Here is a 27,424-nt window from a genome sequence, read left to right as displayed (position 1 = left end):
CTACTGTGAGAGTCAGAGGGTTCAGTGTCAGGCACCACGCAGAGTAAAATACAAGAACTCTTTCAATCCCAGAAAAAACACAATCCCAATAAGTACAAATCATTATTTAATAAATCAAACAGATTTCCTGCGCCTCTTTGAGTTACACTGTATTGCAAATATTTCTATACATAAAATAGTATCTCACTGGCAAGAATTGTCTGACAGGTCAGACAGAATACATAGAAATCTTATGCATCAAGTGATAAGAAAACAAAGTCAGATTATAGACTGATTGAAAATTTTGTGATGAAAAGCAAAAATAATGCATACATGATATAATCTGTGGTTCCACCCCAAACTGCTCTTATAGTACAGATGGTGGTATTTAATATCATCGTTATAATATAAAATACCAGAATCAGATTAAGGACAAGTATTACTGTATTCGGGAGAACAGAGAAATCATGTTTGGCATTGCCGCCACCAATGCTTAAAAGTATCAACCCCAACTTGAGCGTCATTTCACACACATTTAGTCTTCTCTCCTCAAATGTAAACGGCAGAGTTGTGGAACGCAGGCTGGGGGAAGATTGGTCAACCATTTCTCTTCTCCTAAAAGGGGCAAGACACGTGAGCAAGACAGGAAGGAGGTGGAGCTTCCTGTTAGCTTTTGAGGAAGTGCAGGATGAAAGGGGCCCAAGGTCCGCCAGCAGTGGACATAAAGAGGACACACTCCCTGCTTTGCCCCCTGCTCCAGAATTTGAGGAAAGGAATGCTCCGCTGCTCGCACTCTCTCAAATGTTAGCAGCTCTAACGTGATCATTAAAACACGCTAAATGTTGGCTGAGAGACACAACGTAAAGCTCTAGTTTGTTGTCAATCCTTCAGGAACTCAGGAATCAAATCCCCTGATGACCACTACTGACGGAGAGAAGGACGGCTTTGGTTTTCTGTTTCGGTATATCACTACATCCCTGTGAAGGCAGAACTGTGCTGCAACACGAACATCAATGCAACAGTATTGCTTGTGACAGAAAGCTGGTGTGTAAATAGTGTGTGTAGTTCTCTGCTGACATTGTTGGCTCTAAAAAAAACAAACGCTGTCTGATCAGCTGTTGCATATTAACATTCCAACCTCAGAGGAGAGGTGATGAGTAACAGCATGAGACCGCTGAGCAGTGAAGAACAGTGAAGGCAAGGGTGAGACCGAAGTGAAATTCAAATTAAAGGATGGAAAAAGAGACAATATTTGGGATGTCGAGCTGCTTCAAATCTTCTCTTCTTGTAGTGAAAAACTGAAGGACGTTGATTTCACATCGTAGTGAACTGACTGTGTGCAAGTCTCAGTTTCTCTGCAATCTGTCAATTTAGAAAAAGAAGAAAACTCATGAGAACAAAAGCATAAGAAGGTCACATGATGGTTTAGAGTCTTTGTATCTAAGCAGTGTTATTTCAATCGGGCCAACAAAAAGGACATTAAGGCCACACAAAGGACATAATCCAAAATACTGTGAGGTATGGTCAATGAACAAGTCCTCACCGTCTCGTAAAACTTGATTTGCTCCTCCAGGTACAGCTGCATGACCCTGTTGTAGTCATAGATACGATTGCTATGGAAGTGGTTCATCTCAGCTACAGGAGTCACAGAGAAACACGCAGATGTCATCTGAAATAAACTCCATCGCTCGCACGTTTCATAGTACGAATGCTCATGGACATTTCTTGTATTGTTTGGTTTGTGTTGTTTCAATCAGTCGATCAATCAAAAAACTACTCTATTGGTTACTTTATAGATTCTAGTCTTCTGGCTTGATTTGTGTACAAATATCGAAAGTTTGTCTTATTTTATTCAATTATCTTTTTTATAACACATACAAAAAGGTGCCAACGTAAATGTTAAAATGAATAAATCTTGGTAAATGTATTTTGTCATCAGTGAAGGAAATGCTGTATATTTGAAAGGATTTACAAGCAGCCATTTGACACGGCTGGTTACATAAAGAAAACATGACAATAAAAAACAGTGAACCACGTCAGTACAGCGGTGGAACAGAAAGGACTTTCAGAGGGGGTGATGCACAGACATCTAAAATCATTTTGGTGACTACTGATAGAAACATGTTGTGTGTTCATCCTCTGAACAGACTGACGACATCCAGTGTCGTCACCAGGCTGTTGTAATTCAAACATGTGCATAACAGTTGTGAAAACTGTCATCCGTGTGTCTGAGCGAGCGTTACCTTGTAGAGCATAAGACATGACGCTGACTCGTTTAGACATGGTGACTTTCTCCTGAGGGGATATTTTGTTGGTGGCCACCAGCTTGTCGCCCTCCTTTACTTTTTCTATGGCCGCCTGTAAGAATGAAACACAATAAACGCAGGTCCTCGAGTAGAATTCATCAATAAAACCCAGATAAGGTGAAGTCTTAACAGCAGAAGTTGTTCACTATACTCTTCTTAACTTTATTAAAAGATTATGTAGAAACTGCTAACTGGCTTCTAGGTATCAACAACCAAACTGAGTAACACTAATAGGACTTCAGGACAGACTTAAATGATCAGGAAACTTGAAAATATTTGTAACGGTGTCCAATCAAAAACAATCTACAGGAACTATAACAGGAAGTCTGTGACAAAGTCACTGAATCATCATTAGCTGTTGTCTGAATTCATATTAAAAGAGTTTCCGTGGTCAGATGAAAAATAAAACTTTGCATTTGAATTTTTTTCAATTGTCTCAGGTGACTTTTTTACTTATATGTGCAAAATAATACAACGGGCAATAAAGAATTATATGCAAAAATGCAGCATAATCAGTTGCACCTCAGCCAAATTGCCCTAAAACACATTGCATTAACTTTCCTTTTCAAAAAAAACCCTTGATATACCTTATGGACTCCAATGGTGTCTGGGAAGCATCCCAGTAGACCTTTATACTCATTGTTGGTCTCCATGAGGAAGTGCAGGTCCTTCTTGGGCTTTATAAAAAAACAGAAAAACAGATCCATTTGACCTTAAATTGGAACAAAGTTCAATCCTAAACAGGAAATTAGACACAGATTTGAAAGAATACCAGGAACGTTTACGCAACAAGAACAACTTCCTAAAATCTAGTTTTAGCGACAGCCTCAATCTAACAATAAAGGGTAGCTGCTGAAAATAGGGATCAATCTGAGTGAGAGGCCTTGGTTTCCACTGAGGATCCAGCAGAGCTCTACAATACACCAAAAACAAAAGCTACAGTAATACAAGAGGAAATAATATTACATAAACCAACAGTTATATCGGAGCCTCAAGTGTATCTGTAGAAGTGCCTGCAGGATAAATACGTTAAAAAAGCAAAAGCTTGATGGTGTCATACCACATTTAATAGTCAGAAGCCAGTATAACAGGTCTGAAGAGGCTTCAGGAAAAACTAGTGATAAGTCTTCCTGCGGCTTTTCCTCTACAGATACCCTTCAGGAACAGGATACAGGTTTAAATTGGTCACTAAAACACAAGGAGGATGTCAACACAAGGTCAAGGTTACTTTATTTATACCCGTAGGTAGAGCTGGCTTGGTCTGAAAACACATGGACCCCACACTAAATGAGCAGGAAACGTTCTCTGACATTATGTGGTCATTTCACTATTGGGAAAACGCATAACAATAAATGGATTAAATGTAAACTCCTGTAAAGCCACGTGTTCCTTTTTAGGTGATATTATGGTATGTTACAAGAAGACAGCAGCTACCTGCTCTGCCACCAGCTGAGCGATCTCCTCATACGTCTTTCCTGCTGCTGTCATGGCATCGGTCAGGGTGGCCTCGCCTAAAACAGGAGGGGTTAAAACAGCGTCCTCATTGTTGTGTCAATAAACAGTGTGTGTGTGTGTGTGTGTGTGTGTGTGTATTCACCTGTAGTCACCTTGGTTTAATATCTAGTTAAGCGTTTCTTGTTCATCTTGTTCATAGAGTTTATTTACACATACCGTATTTTCCGCACTATAAGGCGCACCTAAAAGCCAAAAATTTTCTCATAAACCCGTGGTGCGCCTTATAATCCGGTGTGTTTTATATATGGATTAGTATTCATATTAATATTGGTTAAAAACATGATCGCTGAAAAAAAGCCGGTAGTCTGGCCGCCAGTCATGCCGCACTCCGCCACCAGAGGCGCCCCCTCACAACGCACTCGGGCCCACGCCCCCTAACAACGGTAGTCAAGGGGCGTCACCGAACTCCCGGCTCTGACTGAGCTGCTTTCAGACGGTAGAGCAGACTGTAGGAGCACCGGTGATTACGTAGAAAAACATAAGGAACTTTCAACAATTCTATTAATAAAGTTTGACTGACTGATCTCAGTATTTCCTAACTATTTGGCGTCAGAAATAACCCACTTTAAACTCAATTGGTCTTAAAAATGCCATTGTGCTGTCCTCTGGAATCTAGTGACGGTCCATTCTATTAGTCTGTGGAAACACACGGAGAAACTGGCATAAAGGTGAATGAAAGACCCTCAAAGCTGAACTTCCAGCCTTTTCTGAAAGTTCAAGAGCAGAGTCACTGCTAGACAAAGGTGTCTGCTGTAATGCAATTGATTTCCAAATGTAGTGGATAGCTCTGGGGGGGCAGCAGAGGGGCGCATTCAGGCTTGTGTATTCTGTCTGCAGCGACGTGTTGTGAGATTCACGGCGGTGAGACACCGACGTTAAAGTCAGTTCTAGGAGTAAAACAGTGTCACATTTTCCAGTAAATTAGCAGCCTGACATTAAAAACTAGTTTAAAAATTGTTTAGGACACACAGCAGCAAATAACTGCACCTCACCTCCGACTGGACTACCGATCGATCGAAACAATGTTTAATTAATAAACAAAGACAAACGTTGGAGCTTAAATATCTGCTTCGAACTTCAGATCAGGAAATGATCCGCTCTGTTCGCACTGACTGCACTCGTAATGAATTTAACCAGTTTTTAATGTCTGGTAAAGTGATCAAGTGATCAGGTTTCCTTGATGAGGCTCAGAATGGCTTATTGACATAACAATAGGGGCCATTCAAAGGTAGTCAGGAAGTCATGAATGCAATCATGACTGCCTGAGCAGCGAGGCTCTATCTAGTGGACGGATTGCGCAACTACAGCCACTGTAGTTAATCAATTAAATTTATTTTTTGTGTGCGCGCGTTATAATCCGATGCGCCTTATATATGAAATAAATTATGAAACAAACAAATTATTGAGGGTGCGCCTTATAGTCCATTGCGCCTTATAATGCGGAAAATACTGTAATCAAGAGACAGTATCTATAACTCCTTCATTGGAGGTCATTACAACTTCTGTCATGAAATGGTGTTATTGATTACACCATTTAATGCGATGCCATATTTGCCTTCAGGCTGTACCTTGGTATCCACTGCTGGTGAAGACGGAGGACAGGTTTTGGAAAGCTTTGCCGATGCGCTGGTACTCCTTAGGCAACGCTAGAATAGAAAAAGAAAAAAAAAGGTGAACACAGAGCAGCTGTGTGAACGATCAGTTGACAAAAAACACACAGCACAATGAACCGTTCTTTGGCATAAACAGAAATTACATTACAAAGTGAAGGCGTGACGTGTGTGGTAAACATGTATTAGCTCAAAGCGGTGTGTACATACGGCCTGTACATCGCTTCCAGTGCTCGTTGCCCACTGTGAGGATTTCCTTCACCCCATCATCCATGGATTTGGTAAACCTACTAAACTGCTCGCATTTTTGTTCCCTGTCATATAACAAACAATAAAAAATGAATATAAATTTGGCCACATAATGAATGTTTTGCTTTTTGAACCAGGTACAGTATTTTATTAGCATGTTCCTATGAGCTCACACTTCTAGAGGGTCTAGGTCCGGCGCTTCAGGCTCGATTGTGGAGAAGATCATCACTCCTACCAGCTCATCCTTCTCTGCTTTCCTCTTCCCCATCTTCCAGTCCTGCAATAACCAATGGCTCATTTTAATTTAATGTCTCTATAATTTGAAATCACATCTGCTAAATGTAGATGCTGAAAAACAATCAGATCTACTTTACAACAAATGGATGTTTAAAAAAGAAGAAGGAAAGAATAAACATGGGAGGACGAATAGCAGACCTTCTCATCTTTGTAGGTGAGGAAAGTCTGGAAAACCTCACTGTTGGAAATAACTGGATGTCTGCACATCCTGGTCATCCAGCCCTGCAAACGTTCCATACGCATCTTAATGAACTCTTCTTCAAATCGACCTGGAGCGGACAAGAATGATGAAGAAGAGATTTAATGTTCACATGGCTGAAAGCAATTTGCTAGTCACAGAAGCGGGGGCTTACCCGTCACCTGCTTGTCCGGCAGAGAGGGGATGGGGATGGCTGAACCAAACTTGTCCAACAGCCGCTCATACAGCCAATCAAAATGCTTGTACCTGTGATTGACGGTGCGGTTTGTGGTCTGCAATCCAATAACATTACAGGGACGGTCATTAAGTTAACCATACAAAATTGTACGACATAGAGCTTTTGAATAAAAGCAGAAGATGAAGGCGTGCTTCAAACAGTTACCTTATTCATTACACAAAAAAACATTTTTACATGGTGTTGGCATGTGTCTCAAGTCCTGTTCATGTCATTCCACATGAACAACACTGATGGCTTGAAGCTACTGCACACTTACATTGGGTGTGAGGTGGTACTCGATGTAGCTCTTGAGGCCGTACATCTTTGAGCCTTTCTTGGGATCAGCCACCACACAGTCCAGAGCGGTTTCAGGGTAAAGCCACACAGGACCAACTTCCCCCATCTGAGAACACAACAAGGCTCAGAAAATGGTTGCTTTCTATTATACGGACACATAAACATAAACAGCTAGCTGTGATGCTACCACTTGTGCTACAAGAGGTAAAACTTTTATTACTATAGCATACCTGAAGAGAACTCATACTTGTAAATACTTGTAAATATGATCATGACCTCTGATATGACATGTGATGGTATACTTGTTAATACTGGAACACAACCTACATAGATGGATAGCTTCTCTTTGCCCTTAGCGACCTGCTTGCTCAGGAGATAAAGCTCTGGACCAGACTTGGAAAACCCAGGGAACCTGAACAGAGACAGATAGAACTGAACATTGGTCCTGATAAAACTCAAACTCCTCCCCCTCAGATAAAGCTTCATATTGCTGGATTCAACTTTTCGTGAGCAGAAACCTGTTTGTGCTTGAGTTAACACTATTTTACACTTCTAAACTGCCGTCACGGAGCCAACACTTTACATATGATAATTATTTCATTCCTGTCATAACCATTAAAAAGCTGAGGAGTGAATGCTGCATCTGATACATGCAGAACCACGCAACTGAACTCAGACGTCCCTCCCAAACAGTGATGTCACGCATCATACTGTCTCTCATCAATGTGGTTCTGCTTCTTCATTGTCAGGGAAACTCCTCCTGGTTACATCATGTATCTTACTTGATCTTCATTGAAGTTCCATGAGTTCCTCTCTGCATTGTTCCACCCTCTCCAGCTTCTGACTCGCCGTAACCTCCGCTAGACTTCATGTCATCCCACTCATCATCCCACTCATCATCCTCGGCTCCTGAGACCAGACACATAGTTAACATCACAGATCTTGTTCCTCAACAAAATAAACTGATGCACACAGGAGCTTTTGCTCTATTATATCAACTTAACACCAGCGAAAATACGGATATATAAAGGAAATCTGCATAGTATCCATATTTGCTTATTTCTTTTTGGGCAGAGATAATTACTTGAGGCATTTGTCTCACTAAAATTAGCTTAAGTGAATAATACTACCTCTAGCAAAAAGTATGGAATCACCAGTTTTGGACCAACACTCTCTCAGACATTTTAATATGTAGAACAAACTCGGATAAAAAGTATAAAAAAATAATGAAGTTTTACAAAAGTGCAACAAATAAAAAACATTGTGGTGGTCAGTAAATGTTACTTTTATAGAGCAAGTGCAGGGAAATAAATATGGAATCACTCAATTCTGAGGAAAAAAATATGGAATCTCTCCATTTTGAGTAGAAAATAAGGACACACCCCATCAATTTCCTTTCCTTAATTGGACACCTGCCTCAGATTACATCTGCTTGTTAGTCAGCAGTTAAAAACAGGGCAGTTATCACACCTTGGAGGGCTGCTGGACCAAATGGATTGACAAGAATCATGGCTCTAGCAAAAGAGATGTCTCTTGAGACCAGAGACAGGATTATCAAACTTCATGAAGAAGGTAACTCTACACATATGGTAGCCAAAGATGTGGGCTGTTCACAGTCAGCTGCACCGAAAATCTGGACCAAGTACAAACAGCATGAGAAGGTTGTTAAAGTCAAGCGTACTGGTAGACCAAGGAAGACATCTAAGCATCGAGACAAATAACTAGAGGCCATATGTCTTGAAAACAGAAAATGCACAACAAGACAAATGAAGAAATGGGAGGAAGCTGGAGTCAATGTATGTGACAGAACTGTTCAAAATAGTCTAAGGAAATGGGATTTTCATACAGGGAAGCTAATAGGAAACCATCACTGACGCTGAAACAGAAAAGAACAAGACTGCAATGGGCTAAGGAGAGGCAATCATGGACTGTGGATGACTGGATGAAGGTTATCTCCAGTGATGGGTCACGAGTCTGCATTGGACAAGGTGATGATGCTGGAACTTTTGTTTGGTGTCGTTCCAGTGAGATTTATAAAGAGGACTGCCTAAAGAAAACATCAAAATTCCCTACAGTCCTTGATGATATGGGGCTGCATGTCAGGCAAAGGCACTGGGGAGATAGCTGTGGTTAAATCTTCAATAAATGCACGAGTTTACATTGACATTTTGGACAGCTTTCTTATCGCTTCAATTGAAAAAATGTTTGGGGATGAAGAAATCATTTTCCAAAATGACAATGCATCACACCACAGAGCAAAAACTGTAAAAGCATTCCTTGGAGAAAGACACATCCAGTCAGTGTCATGGCCTGCAAATAGCCCAGATCTCAACCCAATTGAAAACCTGCAGTGGAAATTAAAAAAATGGTCCACAGCAGGGCTCCGACCTGCAAGAATAATCTGGCAACTGCAATCAAAGAGAGTTGGCACCAGATTGATGAAGAATACTGTTTGTCACTCATCACGTCAATGCCTCAGAGACTGCCAGCTGTCATAAAAGCCAGAGGTGGTGCAACTAAATACTAGTGATGTGTTTTGATTGTTATTTCTTTGTCTGTTTTTCATGATTCCATATTATTTTCCTCAGAATTGAGTGATTCCATATTTATTTCCCTGCACTTGCTCTATAAAAGTAACATTTACTGACCACCGCAATGTTTTTTCTTTGTTTCTTTCAGTGTTTCTGAATGCCAAGGAGTTACACTTTTGTAAAACTTCATTATTTTTTTATGCTTGTTTGTTCTACATAGTAAAATGTCTGAGTGAGTGCTGGTCCAAAACTGGTGATTCCATACTTTTTGCTAGGGGTAGTAGAGTAAAGCAGTAAATGATGACTTCAAAATGTCCATATTTTAATTGATTTCTCAGTCTGCCAGAAATTACATCCCTGTGAGTTAATTATATAAATACGCAGCAGTTATGGAAGTATATAAAGAACATTTGTGGGAGCTTAAAACTTCCAACCGTGTTCTAACGGTTGACTATGAGGTGCTTGAGGGTTCAAATGAAATCCTATCCTCCTTACCCCAGGACCAACTTTATAAAGAACATGAATATCAATGTTACATCTTTAGAATAAATAAACTGACAGGACATTAAGATGTAAAACCATGCAGATTATCACACATATGCATGAATACGCATATAAATATGCATGCATGCAGACACGATCAGCACGTTAGAACATCCCTGGAATGTTCGTGCCAGAAAGCTGGACTAACGACATACCTGCTTAGAGTAAAGAATAACTGATTTTCTGACACTTGTTTTACAAAATATAATATTCATAAACCATGGAAACATTTCAATGTCGAGAAAAATATTATTTACATAACAACAAAAGACACTGCACTGAAACCATCTTTTGAGATTGACACCTTTAGCCTTGGCTAAACTCATTCCTTTATTTTTTGTGTCTTGTTACCGGCCCTGTCAGTGTTAAGCAGTTTTTTTTTTCATCCATAAGTTTGTTTGAAAATAAAACTCAGTGTCAATATCTGAGGTATAAAATGAGATAAAAATGCAACTGCAATTTTCTGCTAACTATCCTCAAAACAAACCACAGATCATGAGCAGACATGCTGTGAGTCAAAAGATAAAAGTCATGATGAAACAAATTCATTAAATGCTACCAGTCTCATAGTATCTCAGTGTTGTCTCAACATTAGATGTGTCACAACTAGCAAATGTCCACATCACAATAAAATCAGCATGTCACGTTAGTAACTAAAGCCTCACACACATGCTTTAAAGAATAAAAAGTACTTTCTAAAAACACTATGCTGGAGCTTCTCTCACTAGTAACTTATTGCTAGTCCACACACAGTTAGCACAGGATACCTGTGTAATCAATAAGGTATGGGTACGGGAAGATGTCTTCGGAAGAGAGAAAGAAAAGAAAAGGTTGTTTAGTCCTCTTGTGCCGTTTATTTCTCCAGTTCTCTTTCTACAGTAATCGGTTTAGGTGAACTCATCCACCACCTGGTAAGAACAGAACGAGGGGAATATATTTTATGTTTTAACTTCATCAACTAAACTGATCTTTGGGAACACACACACCTGTCACACAGGTAACAACTGGGTGGAGGACTAACTGCACATGAATGGGAATGAAAGGTGTATCGCTCAGGGAGCATCGCATTACACAAAACACACGACTCTTTATTGGATGGAGCGACGCGGCTTCAGGGACAAAACTGTATTCTATTTATTTATGTGTGGCTGGAACTGGATTAGCATCACAAGATCCCAGGAAAACACATCCAAGAACTGTGAATCAGACAGCTGTAGCAAACATGAAGTAAACACACAGGTATCACCATTTACAGCTCACACAGAAATCTCTCTGTCAACAGCTAATCTGTTACCCAAAGTGCTAAAAACTGTGTGACATTCCCATGTCTGGGTGTTATCTGTTTTCTCCTTTTTTTAAAATATTGCTCTCTTTGTAACTTCACAAATCAGAAATACTAGACAATTTAAATGATCCTGTTAAACATCAGAATAAATCAATTAAAAAGCAGATGATCAAGGAAGAAGAGGCTTCATGTCCCATCATCTCTTACCCGGACCCTGGTAAGCCTGAGGGTGGCCCTGGAATGCAGAATTCCAGGGGTCAGCAGCACTCTTCCCAGTCTGGGTCCCCTCTGGATTAGATGCCCAGTTGTTATTGGAGCCCCCTGAGGGGTCCGCGTTCCACGTCGACCAGGGATCGTTACCATTGCTAGCCTGATGATTGGACCAAGAGCAGCAGAGAAATGACAGATCAAGTATGGAAAGGCACTGAGGAGCTGAAGTGTTTGAAGTCTGGCTGCAGACTGAAAGCCATGCTGTTGTAAACACATGAAGAGCTGACATCCAACCAGATTCCGCTGTGACAAAGTCATCCTGACTGAACGCGTAGATGGAAATACTGCTTAGCATGTAGAAACTAAAAATATCAGATAAACCACATACTGAAAAAAGACTCACGTTCAAAACGAACCGACACATAGCCGCGACCGCTCACGCCTTTTTACTTACAAGATAAAAATGAAAATACATGCCATGCTGGCAAGGCAGTTAAAATAAAAGGACCGTAATGAAAACTCCGAAGCATGCAACACGGTGTACGATTGAAGGTTGCAGTTAGCTCAGTTGTAACCCAACTAGCACAGAGTCAATAATAGAACACATAACTCACAAAGACATACGTTAAATGAAGTTGTAGTAACACAAAAAACTTACAGCAATGATACTGACACAAGGAACACGTTATTTTTAGGCACATATTTTGAAAATAAATGTGATTAAAACCACCGTGAAAACAATTTAAGGATTTTTATTTTTTTTTTGCAGTTCTGATCATGTACTCTGGTCTGATTGATGTGATCGTTTCATTTTCGGTGAAGAGGTTGATCTTTAAGCTTTCACAGATTCCCGGTGGTGCTGATTCACATGCAGTCAGACCCGGCAGAGAGGGGTGGGGTCTTTCAGAGGTGGGTGGTGCACCAGGTTTGACTGTAATGGAGGTTAAGGGGTGTTGGGGTTGATTTGTGATGTCTGTGGTGCGAGGTGAACAGAGAAGTCATGCAGTTGGCAGGCGGTAAGAGGAGGGGGGAGGGACTGGCAAAGGCTGACCAATTAGAGGAAAGGGGATGGGGCGGATGGCGGGTGAGGGTGGAGGGTTTAGTTTAATGCCACCGGCCTCATCCGCTACTTCCCATTAGTGGCGGTTACCTCATCAGGGGACGAAAGGTAGGGGGAGACGGGGGTGTCGGGGGTTTCCGGCTGAGGGCTTAAGACCCCAGCATCCACCTTGAGGGGAAAGAAGGTTATATCATAAAAAGGCTCCAGCGGCGCAGCTGTACACACAGTAGGGGGATGGGTTAGGACCAAGCTGGGTGTAGACGGGAGAGTGTGTGTCAGTGAGGAGAAAGTGAGACAGCAGGGGAAACAACGGCTAACACTTCCTGCACTGACTCAACCCCTGACTGTCCATATTAGTCCTGGTCCAGTCGTTCATTCACTACATCCACACACCTTCTTGCCTGCTAACGCTAAAAGAATTTGCTGCGTGTATTTCCTCCTCACTCAGCAGAACTGGAGGTAAAACTGTGCCAGTTAGAGATGACGATGATGACCGTGTTACTCAGCAGCTGCTCTCACTTCTGCATCTGTGAGTTTTGCACACGCTGCACAAACGTCAGTGAAACACTGCAATCACTCACTTCCGCTTTCAGCTCCCTTCTTTAATATCAAACGTTTGAGTTGGTGCTCGGGGGAACAGGAGTGTGGTAGTATTGCAGGGATTATGTTCACTGCCCTAGCACAGAGTTTTTATTTGAATGGCTGCATACAGATTTAGTCTACATACTCCAAGGTTACCTAAAACAGTATTTCACATCATGCCACACCTCAATGCTGTATGTCCCTTACCTGGTTTTGTGCTGGCTGTGGAGCGTAGGCATCAAATATGGACAGGTCTGGAGATGTTACATTTCCTAAAGATGGAGCAGGTGCTGAACTTCCTGCTGCCGGGGACGACCCGGAACTGATCTATAAATGTAATGATGAAGACACACAGGAGACAGAAACCGGACCGGTTCATTAATGACTTCTGCAGGCACATTCTGACATGGTAATCTAATCATGTGTCTTAGTGCTTCTTGACTTTGCATCATGGGTTTTTAACTTTCTGTTTATCCAAAGTGTCAAGGCGCTGTCTTGTGATATTGAAATGAGCATATTTAAATCTGCTTTAAAAGTAGTCAATATTAGGATAGCACACTCCCAGCCTCAGGCTATTTTCCTAGCTGAGCACATGCAGATCCAGGCTCCATTTTTACAAGGAGAGGGTACTGACATAGAACCTAGCTGCATGAAAAGCAGGATTTGCTTTGGGGTTTCTAACATAGGGGCAAAGTGATCAATAGGCTTTTACGATTAAATGAAGAATCTAAAACGGACAAAACTAACATCCACATCAGCGTGTTGTCTAAGTAAACAAATAGAGAATATCGAGCTCTCTTCTAAACAGCCAGTAGCTTGTTAGATGTTGCAGTAATCAGTGACGTACCAGACTGGATCTTTAAGCAAACACTATCTGTATCCCTTCCTGAATGGGCATCAGATCAAGACATATCCTCATTAGCATTAAAAAGAGGGAACATGTTTAAAACCACAAAGACCTAATTGACGGAAGCACTGAGGAAGTGAAATGTTTAATAGCCACTTGCATGATGATGTAATATAAATGGTGCATGTGAATCTTAAACTACAATAGAGGACAGCTCTGTAGCTTCATTCAGGGGGCATTAACTTAATCTAAACACTCCAGCCATGAATGAAGTGGTTGTCCTTCACACCTCTATGTAGTCTTCTGGTATCAGTCCAATATCCCCTCTGGAGTTCTGAGCTTCGATCCAGCCGCCTCCAATATTCTGAAACAGAGCGATTTCCAAAACATGTTTATCATAAATTATCTGCATTACAGATTCGTCCCAAATGTACGCTGAAGACCAGACTAGGGAGGGGGCAGCTCAAATGGAAATATGACAATATTCACATGCATCCAGTCAGCACGCAGAGATTTTTGCTTTCCACTTATTCAGAGCGCAAAAATTTAACATTATGAATCTGATTTGAATTTTGATGCATGAGGGATGATTGCTACAGTAACGACTGACTCCTTTGTCCAGTGAGTATTTGTTTTTTCTGAAACTCCAGACACGTCATGATGCTCCTGATAAAATGGAGTTGAGCTTCTTTCTCAGTTTTTTATTGTAACTGAAAGAGATGGAGTTTACCATTTACAGCATTTAACAGTCTAACTACGAGCAAACAGCTGACGGCAACCGGGTCAGCTCGTGTTTAAGTATCTATAAACACACTGAAGGCTTTCAGGACAAATTCTTTCACCGAGTTTATTCAGTGGAGAAAAACGATTCCGTGTTTTCCCTCTGCAGTAGCTCCATGTTGGCTAACGGCCCATTCTGATTAGCAAACTATGTGGGTCAGCACACAGGGAGCGACCTTTGAACTGTTGTGACTGGATGTAATGACATCATGCCTTCCTTCCACAGTGACACATGACTTGCGATCATGTGAGCTCTGCTTTTTACAGGATAAACGACAGTTTGACAGCAGAGTCACAGGAACAGTTGTAAGGCTTTAATTTTATTTTATATCTCAAATTACAAAGACCCCAAATCAACCAGTCTTTAAGAAAATGGTCAGAAAAGAGGAAGGAGGAGTTCAGAAATCTACCTGATTGGTGATGGTGACTGTCTCTCCTTCTTTCACCGTCAATTCGTTGTTTCCGATCTCAGCAGTGAAGTCGTATAGAACTTGTGCCTGAATACAATCAAAACACACAACACCAAAATGTTACAAGCACAGTTCAGCAAACAGCACATAAACGTATTGTTGAATCTGTTTTATGGGTGAGTGTACATATATTTAACGACACACACCCATTAGCACAGTCTTGTTTTGTTCAGAAGCATAAAAACCGGACTTGGCCTTCTGTTAAAGTGTTATGTAGCTTCATAGTGAACCATTTCAAGGTGACTCACTGATGTTTGTTCAGTCACTGTGGACAAATACCCCGGACATGTTGTCCCTTTACCTCCAAACAACCATTTCTGAGCAGTTTCTCAACAGAAGAGGACAGTGATGGGGACAAGTTTGATTACCGGAATTGAAATTTAGTGCATCAATGGCTGCACCAAACGTAACAACACTACTGTCACTCAGTACTATGAGCAGAAACACCTGAACATGTTGGATATTCTCATTTAGATGCAAACTGTCAGTAAGATGACAGAGTATGACCTGACATCATCCTTCAGTGAAGTTAGCTGATGGATTCAGGGCTTGTTAGAGTCAAACTGGCCAAACCAGTTCTCCTGGTTATATTATACTGACTATAAACCAGGCTCCAATTTCACTAAGACAAGCAGCATCATCACATTACAGTCCGGTAGAGGCAGCAGTCATTCGGTCGATATGGACATACAGTCAACAGAGAGAAGTTCTAAACAGAACTTCACATCTGTTTGCTCCGTCGTTTTCAGGCCTGTCTGCTCATTTATTATGAGAAAGTTAACCGATCAATTTCAGCAAATTCTCACCTAAAACTATACAGTTATCTATTATCAATGAATTGCTTGACTACAATACCAACCATGTCGTTTGTCTGTGATGAGCAGAGATCCGTTGAATGTTAGCCTGCCAGCTAATGGGATAGGCTAGGCTAGCTCCCAGGAGAGAAGCCACAACCCTGCAGCTCCTGTTGTCTTTGTTTAAATTTAATTTTTATTACATCCCCGCTTCAAAGCGGTGATGTAACTGTTAGCGTTTGTGTGTTCGACAGTTAGTCCGTTCGTCCGTCCTTCTGTCAGTCCTCCAAATAACTTTGCAGCCGTTGCAGATAGAAAGATGAAACCAATAGTGCATTACTCGGGCAGCAAAGGGGATGAAAATGAAATGATGACCATGACCTTGAGAAAACTAGGTCAAGGTCAAATTTTAACTTTTGTACTCCAACCAGATAAGATAAAAAGATGAGGGAGAAGGCCAGTGTGAGTAAGATCATAGATCAAAGCACTAGCTTTGATCAAAGCACTAGCTTTGATCAAAGCACTAGCTTTGATCTTTGACCTATGCAAGAAGGTCAGGGTAATTCTGAATTCAGGGGTGACGCGAGATGCTGCAGTCTGTGACTTCATTGGTTCTTGTTGGCTTTAGTTCTGTTTGGTCCTGGAATGACCAATCTAAAGGTTATGGCCTGATTTGTATTGGTGTTATTAAAGTTATTTGTAGGTATTTTTTTACTTGTTACATCACAGTGTTTGGATTTTGGCTGACATTCAAAAGTTGTTTCCAAATCTATGGGAGAAACTTTTCTCTGCGCTCACCTTAACTTTGATGTAAATATGCACTCTGACAAAGAGGATCCTTTTGTGGTCCAGTATGCAACACTGATGTGGAAATTTAGACCCAACGGACTGTTACACATACATACAGCAAAACCGGAGCATTGTTAGGTCTGAAACGTCCCTGAAACATTAGTTTGTTGAAAGAAAAGTACTTGTATTTGCATATCTTTAGGGAGACCCAGGAAAGCTTCATATGTGCTGATTGGACAGAGCACAGCCCGAAATGTGGTGAAAACAAATAGAATAAGCAAACTGAAGCATTCACAATATAATCTGTGTCAACGACAGATCTCAGCAATCGCTTAGTAAGAAATCCAAACATATCTGTACTAGAATTCTGACTTGTAGTAATTTTAATGAAAACGTTCTACACTTCATTTGTCACAGAGCCATAGTGTTATCAGTCAGTATCAACAATTAGTTACTCCAAGAACTGTCAATCATAGATATCTAACTACTCATATGCGCATATCTGTAAGTCAGCTTTGACATGTTCCAATATCAAATCACATTATGACATTTCCAACTACTCTCCCAGGTCATCATGTTAATCCTTGATATCAACACCTACATTTTTACTGGCGGAAAGGAAAGTTGTTTCTATGAATTAATGTTGTCACTTACCATCTTTATTGTAGAGCTCAAGTATACAGATGGAATAAGAAAGGACCGGGCTGGCCCACATACACATGATGCCTTTTTACCATGACTGAGTGACGCTTAAGCAAAACATTAGAATAATAAACATAATTAATAAAAGCTCTGACATGTAGAGGACATGCAAACGAAGTTGACACATCAGGACGCAGCTGTAGATAAGGCTGACATATCAGGAATGATTACTTTTAAGAACTGAAATGGGAATCTTATTTTACCACGTGAATAATAAATGATAAATATCGAAAGTCGTTATCTTATTGGCGGAAAAAAGACTGATATCAGTACTTGAATGAAAATATCTGTAGGATCTTAGACAACATTTCTACTGGTGAAAACTGGCTCCGGGAGATACTTATCATGAACTGTAAGGATTGTAAAGCCATCAAACTCTTGCTCTTATCCACCAGTAACACCAATAAAGACCAGATGACTGCAGGTCAGCAGTCACAACTTTGTTTTTCAGAAGCCAACTGAGCTCAGCGACCAGAAAACTACAAAGAATACATTTCCCAGCATTCCGCGGGCTAGAAATGGCCCACACTGGAAAGGTAGTGAAGTGTCACAAGACTCGGTTTGTGAGACACATTTTCCACAGGCAGCATAAACTTTCGTGTCCCGTTTGAAGCGTTCTAAACGCGCTGAAAGAGTTCCTTCCACGCGTGTTGAGTGGAGTTCTGAAAATGTTTTGGTCTCGATACGAAGCTTATCGAGTGAAGGCTTCTCCTGTGGACCGACTGCTGTACGTGGAAGTTTCACTCCGAGCTTCGACGCGAACACATCCCGCGTTACTCACCGACCCCACGGCTGTCAGGAGGATCAGGTCGGGTTAACACAGCCACGCTGACGATTGTGTTGTGTTGTGTGTTGTGTGACTTACCTTTACCGCCATAGTGGGTGAACTGATCAATCATTACAAACACAGGCCCCGAGGATTCTCAGCTGGACATGTCCCCACGCTGCTGTCAAGTAAAAGACAAGAAAACACGGTGATTCCTGTCACCGATAAACACACTCCGACCCCTGACTAAAACCTGTTTGCTACACTAAAACACGAATCCAGTGGAAATAAACACGGCGGAAGTGAGGATTGACTGGTTTCAGTGGGGCTGAAGTTGGGAAGGCGGAGAGCAGCTGACAGCAGAGGGAGTGAACTCAGACCGGAAAGGTAGTGGTCCGATGTGGCCCACAGCAATTAGACCGCACCGTGTCACAGGCTAATGACTGCATTCACTCCAGCTTCAAACACGCGAAAAAGTTGACAGTAATAATAATGTTAAATCTGTCACATTGAAAGTTTACCACTGTTTAAAATGTTTCCTCAAAAAAAGATGAAAGTTGCAATAAATGAATTCATCATCTTTTCATTGTTTGTGCTAAGGCGCAACTGCAGTTTGCTACATGGGTGGAATTTCTGAGAATAAAGCCACGATCTATTGACAACATCTTTAACGAGTGGGTCGACAGCTGAAGGGCGGGACTCTGAGCCGGGCTTCGTGACCGGATGTCTCCCTCTGCTGGCCGGTACCAGTAATTACCTCCACAGGACGGAGGAGCACAGCCATAGAAGCACTCCCCCTTTACAACGACTTAATGCCCGGACATTATCAGTTCGACTTTTATTTTGTCAAGTATATAAATAACAGACACACTGTCTTTATTATTCTTGGGCTATGGGGTCGATGACTAAATGCACTTGGGTAAAAAAGAATATTAAATTTTAACATCAGCTTATCATATTTCATCCTCAAATAACTTAAAGAAAGTTCAGTCGATTCTTTATTGCTCTTCTTGATTTACCTGAAAGCCTACTCAGACATACATTTAATATATATCATTTGAATGTCACAAACAAATGCTTAGTTAAAACACACTGTTTTTAAGTTTAAGTTTTTATATCCCACTTCAAAGCGGTGATGTATTGTAATTGTCAGTGTTTGTGTGTTCGTCCGTCCGTTAGTCCACCAAATATCTTTGAAACCGTTGCAGATAGAAAGATGAAACACAAACCACAATACTCGGGCGGCAAAGGGGATGAAAATGAGATGATGACCTTGACCTTGAGAAAAGCAGGTCAAGGTCAAATTTCAAAGTTGTACAGTCAGGAACCAGATAAGATAGAAAGACAAGCAAGAAGGTCAATGTGAATAAGGCCATAGATCAAAGCTAGTGCTTTGATCTATGCAAGTAGGTCATAGCACTAGCTTTGATATTTGACCTATGCAGGTAGGTCAGGGTATAGTTTTGAATTCAGGGGTGTTGCGGGATGATGCAGTCTGTGACTGCCTTGGTTCTAGTTTACTTTGTAACTGTGGTCTAGAGTCTAGACAAACCAAATGTCATGTCTGGGTAGTCCCACATTTAATGTCAACAGGTTCTCCCATCATTATTATTGTATCAGTACCAGTAGGGTGCTACACTGTTGGCTGCATTTTACAAGGGGCAATAAGTTATGAATAGCTTTCAAATCAAAAACATATGACAGCTATTTCCAGGTGAAAGGGCAACATTTTCTTAAATTATTGCCTGATTTCTTGACACCTTTCAGTTCTTCACTCCAGCAAACCAGACCTTATTCTCACCAATTTACGGGCATTTAATTTCTTCTGTTTTAGGTACATACTACAGCAAATCTTACGGTGGGCAAAGTGTAAGAGCCCTTCCATGTTCCGTGACTGTTGTATATTTTTTGCTAATCCCTCCTACAGGGCTCTAATAAAAGGGTCTTTAATGTCTTTAATCTTAAACGAGAGGACGGATGTCAGTACGGTTGAGTGTCTGTTGAATTTGTAGCACAGGGTTTTAAGTGTGGCAAAGTGCACATCCAGTGAAATCAGTTAATGTGTGCCTGTTGAAGGCTTTTTAAAATTGTAATTTTAAGTTTAAGCTTGCAGAAAGTTATATTTAATAAAGTGCAGAATGAAGAAAAAGAGAAAATCTGAGGTTAAGACTTATTCCTTTGATTTTTTATGTGTCCATACAGTATACCAAATGGTTTCCAGACTGAGGGTAAACCTGTCATTCCTGCTCCCTCCTCATCACCTCCTCATATATCAAACACCTGATGCCAGCAGTGGTCTCATGAGATCAGGTAGAATGGGTTGATGAATGAATAGCTGAGATTGGATAGCATTTTATGTAAGTAGGTGAAATCTGCAGTCCACCTGAATACAGCAGGTGGACTGAGAGAGACAGAGGGAGGACATGAATGTGCAGAACCTTGACTGAGATTCTAAAGCCAGCGAAGAAGGTGAAGTTGAAATTTAACACTGACAATAAGTTTTGTTTCCGGAAAGGTGTTTTGTTGTCCACTGTGGACAAAGGCTGCATGACAGCGCACTTTTTGCCTGTATCACTTCAGTTCCTCTGGCAACGCACCCGTGTTGGAGGCGGGAAGAAACTATTTAACAACTCTGAAGACAGTTTGAGGCTCAGCTCGAAGATCTTCAACTTCACAGAAGCATCATGCACTCTCTTCTCTGCTGTCTCTTCTACCTGTTCTTGGTCGGAACTAAAAGATCAGAGGCACCCGACCCCAACCTGCCGTTCATGTTGTACCTGGACCAGAACGAATTGGTCTGCATTAAATGGGGCTTTGATGAGCTTCGCGAGAACATTACAATTTTACTGGTAGTCAATACAACAGGCTGGGTGGGTTTGGGCTTCAGTCCGAACGGAGGCATGCAGGGCTCAGACATCATCATGGGGGGCGTTCGATCCGATGGAAGCTACTTCAAAGTAAGACTTTAACAGATATTAAAAATACATATGTTGGTTTATGTTTATTTCATTCAATGGTTCTATAATTTGATTTTGTTTTCCAGTGTTCAGCATCAAACACAAACACCATGTTAGTCCAAATAATCCTTCTGCGTTCATAAAAGTCTGGTCTTTGTGTTTGTTAGGATTATTATGCCACAGGAAACTCTATGCCCTTGGAGGACACCCATCAGAGCTACACTCTTCTGGATGCAACTGAAATTGATGGCCAAACCAAGCTGAGATTTAAGAGATCCATCATTTCATGTGATACCCAAGATTTTTCTATCACTGTAAGATATTTTGTCTTCCTAATTCTCATTCTAAAAAGACAAAACTCTATTATTGCTTCGTATCGCAGATCAAATTCATTTGTTAAATAGATTAAAATCAACTACTTGTGAGGCAAATACTGAATCAGTTTTGGTGATTTATGAATGATTTGCTTTTAAGAGGCCTTCATTGGTTCTGGTTTCATTCGTACATTTTGTGTAATAAATGGAACCCCACAGAGGTTACTGTTTCCATGTTAACGGTAACACACCTAGAAACTGATCCTTCTCATTGAATAATTACAATTCACTTAAACATTGTTTGTTCAGCACCATGGAACTTTAACCTGAATGAGGAGCTCAGGTTTCATCCTTGCATTCATGTAAATCTCATATGGTTTCTTTTGTTCCATTCTTTTTCTGCCATATCCAGTAACAGCCATATGGAGACAATGACAACAGCAGAACTTGGCACGCAAGATTTTATTAGACATCAAAAACCTCACATCTTATTTGTGTTTGGAAAGCTGACTGGCATTTGTTGTTGGGACGAGGAGAAGGCAAAATATTTTAATTTATGTCAGTTGAAGAAAGACTAGTTTTTCAAAATAAAGCATGAAAGTCTTCAGTTTTAGGAACACAGGAACACACTATGTTGTTTGACCGAAATGGAAGCTCTGTCATGCTTTTGCACTGCATCATATTTTTGTGAAACTTTTTTTTTTTTTCCAAATCTTTTTCAGGCTCAATCCATTAAAGTGATTTACGCCTATGGGACAACGGACAGCATCTCTTACCATCAGGGCCTTAGAGGCACGAAGGACGTCAACTTACTGAACTTCAGGACCAGGAGTACTTTAAACAACCACAAATATTTAAGCGCTACAATGGACAAAGTAAAAAAAAAAAAAGACATTATATAGTTGTGACAAGAATGATTCTGAGAATTTTGGGGCAACATTTTCACTGTTTCTCATTGTTTGCTGCTATTCAACTTAACTATTTAAGTGGAATATCTAACAGGAGACCTGAAATACATTACAGTGTCTATTTTTTTCTACTTATAGGCAATTCACTATTTAGGGAAGAAATTGAAAATCAAAATCTTACATTTTTAAACTGAGGGGAATACAGGTTTTATTTTGTTCACTTTTTCAGGTTCCTGTTGCCGCTCTTGAGACCTACTATCACTGTAGGATCATGAAGCTTCCAGCCTTAAATGCAAAACATCACATATATTTGGTAATCCTTCTTTTTTCATATTATCACAATCACTCCTCAGTCATCTTCTGCAGAAACATCCATTTAATTTTAGTCATTGAATATGTTTGACTTGGGACTACTATCAACTTTTGACTCAATTCAACGGTAAAACAAGTATGAAAAATGCATTTACTATTAAATGAATAGTACTATGTGACATGTCAGTAATTGTTTGATGAATATGAAGAGTAGATGTGATCTAATCTAAACTGTGTCAGTACTGTTGTATGAACTGTCTTTTGTCTTGGCCTCAGATTAAACCATTGATTGAACACCCTGACATCGTTCATCACCAGCTGTTGTACCGCTGCCCCCCATTCGTGACAGAACCCTACAACGGGGACTGCTCCAAGAGCGAGATCGGGGGTGCTTGCTTCCATATTGTGGCTGCTTGGGCAGTGGGAGGAGAGGTTAGGGGTCTTCAAGTGTTCAACCCTGATTTTCTGATTACCTCCAAGACAGCCAAGGTGTCTGAAGCTGATATGCAGTTTGTTCTTAAAATATCAGGATTTTGAGTTTCCAGAAAATATGGGTATCCCTGTCGGAGGTGAGACTACAGATGTATTCTACCGGCTGGAAATCCACTACAGTAATGTGAAGACAGGTACATGCATCTTTAACATTTAATTTCTTTGTGAGGTTTTTAATCACATAATTGCTCTTTGCTTTAAGTGCTACCAAAAAAATTTGCATAAAACCAGCACTGCAATACTTGTGAATTTGCAGGGGTCTCAGGGGGTGGATCAAATGAAAGCAGCAGAGGACAGTACATCATATTTAGTTTCCAAAACATAATTGCCTTCATATATTTACATTGATCAAGTCAATACCTTGATGGCATCACCATGGTAATATTCCTGGCCTCGACAGTTTGACGTTTTTGCATTCTGAGCATTTTAATTCCCTTTAAGTTGACTTAGACTGGTATAAAACTGATAGTTGCTCTCTTTAATTGAAAAACCTGTGGTATGGCCTGTCTGAACAATAACCATGCATGGAGCCATCATAACACAATGCTGTGCACTGTATAAGAGAGTACTGGAGCTCACATTTCCTTTTCTGTATTCTTTAGGTACAATAGACAGCTCAGGATTGAGACTGTACTATCGCCCTCTTTCATCAGACGTCCAGCAGCATGACATATATGACGTAGGCATCTTGGCCACTGGCTTAATCCCAGGATTCACTTTGCCGTATAAGATTCCTCCAAATGTTGAGCGATTCCACACCTTTGGCCTGTGCAATACCTCTCAAATGTTTGAGGTCTGTATCATTTCGGTTTGAAGAAACTACAGCAGTGGTTGTGACAGACAAGTTAGGATACAACCTTTTAAGTTTTATACAGTATCTTTATTTTTCACCCAACAGCTTTTGGATACACAGCCAGATCTTAATGTATTTGCTGTTGCGTTGCACACTCACTATACTGGGATAGAAATAGAAGTTGTACACGTAAGGTGAGAAAGACCGATTGTTTGTTAATTGGTATTTACAATTAAGAGTAAAATAATTGTGCTCTTTTATGTAAAACAATAATGAATTGTTGGAAACTACAGATCATCTTAATGAGTTTAGGTTAGTAGTGTTTTGGCCTTTCCTTCTCTTTTCTCTCACTGTAGAAATGGAAAGATGATTGACTACATAAATGTGGATAGAAATTACAATTTTGAACTGCAACAGGCTGTTAATTTGGGATCCATCAAGACCATCAAGAAGGTAGGTCTCACTTTCCTCCATGGCCTCATATTATGCCCAACTATTACGAGTCTGGTTCTTGTTAGTGATAGCTGTTTAGGTTGTTAAAACAATATATCATTACTTAAATATGAGAATGCCATATGACTTATCCCCCATTACAGGGTGATGAGATTTTAGTGGAGTGCGTCTACAGCACTGTCAACCGCACCAAAGTCACTAAGGTGGGTAATTCTCTATGACCTGGAGTCATTACACATTTAATGTGCTCCAAATCAGTGCTGTCTGAGAAATGTGTTAAACAATCAAAGTTAATGCTTTGATAGAAAATTTAAAAGCTCAGTAAAACAGCCATCAGTCAAGTGTGTAGAGTTTAAACTTCACACCTGAAGGATATTTCCGGTCAGTGAATGTATATATGGAATGAAGTGGGCTGATTGATTATCTCCTTACTGTAGCTGTGCAATAAACTAATATGGGCCACTGTAGGCTAAACAGCATCGACCACGCTGTCGCCACACAATGAGGTGGTCCAGGTTTGAGTCCTGCTTTGTGCAGAGTTTGCATGTTCTCCCATGTTCTCTCCGGGTTCCTGGTCTTCCTCCCACCTCCAAAAACATGCACTTTAGGTGAATTGGCCGACTTCAAATTGCCCGTAGGTGTGAGTGTGTGCTTGAGTGGTTGTCTGCCTACATTTGGCTTCGCGGTGCACTGGCATCGCACCTGGGGTATACCCTGCCTCACGCCCCCAGTTCAGCGCCCCACAGTGTCCGCGACGGCGGAAGAAGGGGGTATAGAAAATGGATGGATGGACCTGATGGAAAAATTAAAATGAAGGCCTGTATCATTTATTGCAGTGGAGGTAATATCACAGTAAATGTTACTTCTGAAATAGTGTTGTATGACTCAACTTGTTCAACAGTAATAAAACCAACTAGACAAGAGAATGCACACACTTACCCTAAATAAGAGTTAATTCCATCACACTCATCTATCCACATGGTCTTCCTTGCTTTTAATGTGTGCCGTGTCTTCACAACTTCTTCCTTCAGCAAGGGTTAGGAAGTTATGACGAGATGTGTTTGGCCTTCTTGTTCTACTACCCAGCAATCAATATCTCAGCCTGCCTTAGCCATCCAAACACAAACCATCCACTGATTAGCGAAAGCAACTGGTAAGACTAGTGGCAGCCAATCACAGAATAGCATAATGTTTCATACATGGGTAACCCCTTATCCTCTGCAAATGTCTCTTTGCTATTTTATGACAGGATGTTTGAGGGGAATCCAACTTTAACACAGGAGGACATTAGCAAATATGAGACTTTATTGATGACCGTACCACAATTTCAAAAATCACTTGATGTCAATGTAAGTAAAAGTCTGACTACTATTTCTGCTTTATTTAAATGATATTTAAGATGTCTTAAGTCATTGTTTCACTCGTTGTCTGTTTCTCAGATAATTTTTGCCATGAAAACATTTTATTTATCTTCATTTTCACCGTTAAAAGTTAATCAAATATTTCTTTCACCTGGAGCTAACCCTAGTCTTAACCTAACCAATGAACAATAGTTAAACTTTTAAGATCTCACACCATTGTCTTACATATTCAAATGTTGGGTTTAATTCTCATCACGATAATTTTGTCTTCTTTGTCTATCATTTTATCCTGTTTGATAAAAAATTTTTAATTCCGCTTTATGCGTCTTCCCATTTTTTTTCTTCTGTTCCCTTATGTTTACATAAAGCAATCACTATGAACTTATGTGTGTATTTGCATGTTTTAACTACATTTAAACTCTATGTCTCATTCATCTAATGACAGTCAGAAATCTTTTCTTTTTTTTTTAAATTTAACACAGTGTGTGACTATCATTGTACTGTTTTCAGTGTCATGCATGCTTTGTTAAGAGAGACATTATTATACATTATACTTGTTATTTTATTTACAGTTCAATGTGTCATTTAATGAAGATGGAAAGATCAGGACAATGAAGGAAATAACTCCTGTCACCTGTAACCCCCCTCCCAACGCATCGAGCAGACCTGACACTTCCTGCATTTTAAACACAGCAGGAATGATACTTTTGCTGCTCTGGACTGTAATCATATGATTGATTGAAAAGCAGGTCCAATTAGCACAATCTTGATAGGGAGAGGGCCAGATGAATAAATGCCCATTGCATCCTATTTTGTATATTCAGATTTATAGGAGAGGTGGTATGCTATGTTCTTTACTTTTTTAGGAGAGGTGTTATGCTATGTTCTTTACTTTTTATTATCTTCATTGCATATCTTTATCATATCATATCTAATGCTAGGTCGTAGGTTCTCAGACAGACATTTACTGTAGTATATAGTTTAAATTTTCATTAGTTTGACAATTGAACACTTGTATCCCCATTGTATACTGTACCATTGATCAAAATATACCTTCGTAGAATTTAGGATAATTTTATTATTTAACTGTGTGTAATATGACTCCAGTCAATGCATGTGGAATGCTTAACACACTTTTAACACTACTTTTCTCTATTTTTTAAATGAACCACAAACCTTTTGCTGTGTATAAATTGGCAGACTTAATCATTTACATTGGAATGCATTTGGAATGCTTTCACCCTGATAACTTTGTTCAATCATTTACAATGGAATGCATTTGGAATGCTTTCACCCAGATAACTTTGTTTCTTTCCGAACCATGTTTTTTTTTGTCCTGTACAATTGTGGAAAAAAATTGTCAAAGTACCTCATATTTTAAATCTATAGTCTTCAACGCTTTTTATCCATTTTAATTTGCTCTCACTCCCTTTCAATACAGAAAAATCAGTCTTTTGTGAAATATGTAGCTAACTATGATCTATTATTGGCTATTTCAGAACTAATAAAGACATTGACTTTGTGTATTGAGAATTGTGTTATTTATTCTTGTGAAGACATAAAAAGCTAAAGATTGTATTAAAGATTTATAATCTTTTATTTTATAATTGGATTCTGTATTATCATTCGCTTTATGAATAACTGAACATCATCAGTGTCAACGAAAATATAAAATATTAACCAAATTGTCAACATCAGTGAAAGTAAAAACAAAGAAAAAAGCTAACTAACCTAAAATTCTGCTCCTAAAATTCCGAGTGGGTCTATTTTTAACACGTTAAGCGCTTAGGTCGACACTATATTCAC

The 27,424-nt window shown here is 40.1% G+C and overlaps 2 protein-coding genes across 6 annotated transcripts; one reads left to right on the top strand and one right to left on the bottom strand.

Moving 5' to 3' along the window:
• Window positions 1-93: 93 nt before the first annotated feature.
• Window positions 94-18,372, bottom strand: snx9b (sorting nexin 9b). 2 transcript variants are annotated; one of them, XM_068343361.1, is made up of 19 exons: window positions 18,128-18,372; window positions 14,918-15,004; window positions 14,017-14,091; window positions 13,088-13,207; window positions 12,389-12,466; window positions 11,236-11,398; window positions 7,452-7,578; window positions 6,997-7,081; window positions 6,650-6,775; window positions 6,310-6,427; window positions 6,095-6,225; window positions 5,833-5,936; window positions 5,621-5,724; window positions 5,369-5,446; window positions 3,720-3,796; window positions 2,873-2,962; window positions 2,223-2,337; window positions 1,523-1,614; window positions 94-1,341 (listed from the first exon to the last, which is right to left on the bottom strand). In XM_068343361.1, the coding sequence occupies exons 1-19, from the start codon at window positions 18,137-18,139 to the stop codon at window positions 1,294-1,296; spliced, it is 1,830 nt and encodes a 609-aa protein (XP_068199462.1). In that variant the 5' UTR covers window positions 18,140-18,372; the 3' UTR covers window positions 94-1,293. The 2 variants fall into 2 exon arrangements, with proteins under 2 accessions (XP_068199462.1, XP_068199463.1); XM_068343362.1 differs by lacking the exon at window positions 12,389-12,466 and having other exon boundaries at window positions 18,128-18,369.
• moxd1l (monooxygenase, DBH-like 1, like) lies at window positions 15,011-27,118 on the top strand. Of its 4 annotated transcripts, none has more exons than XM_068343367.1 (15): window positions 15,011-18,070; window positions 20,231-20,338; window positions 20,544-20,985; window positions 21,153-21,299; window positions 22,022-22,174; window positions 22,437-22,520; window positions 22,796-22,951; window positions 23,049-23,145; window positions 23,614-23,804; window positions 23,910-23,998; window positions 24,161-24,257; window positions 24,401-24,460; window positions 25,289-25,410; window positions 25,507-25,606; window positions 26,191-27,118. In XM_068343367.1, exons 3-15 carry the CDS (start codon window positions 20,713-20,715, stop codon window positions 26,350-26,352), a joined length of 1,731 nt encoding a protein of 576 aa, XP_068199468.1. In that variant the 5' UTR covers window positions 15,011-18,070; window positions 20,231-20,338; window positions 20,544-20,712; the 3' UTR covers window positions 26,353-27,118. The 4 variants fall into 4 exon arrangements, with proteins under 4 accessions (XP_068199468.1, XP_068199467.1, XP_068199465.1 ...); XM_068343366.1 differs by having other exon boundaries at window positions 20,231-20,497; window positions 20,609-20,985; XM_068343364.1 differs by having other exon boundaries at window positions 20,231-20,985.
• Window positions 27,119-27,424: the final 306 nt, after the last annotated feature.

The sequence above is a fragment of the Antennarius striatus genome, chromosome 19, assembly GCF_040054535.1.
Source record: "Antennarius striatus isolate MH-2024 chromosome 19, ASM4005453v1, whole genome shotgun sequence".
Lineage (NCBI taxonomy): Eukaryota > Metazoa > Chordata > Actinopteri > Lophiiformes > Antennariidae > Antennarius > Antennarius striatus.
Note: the sequence above shows the minus strand (reverse complement) of the source record. Positions and strands in the feature narration are given on the sequence as shown.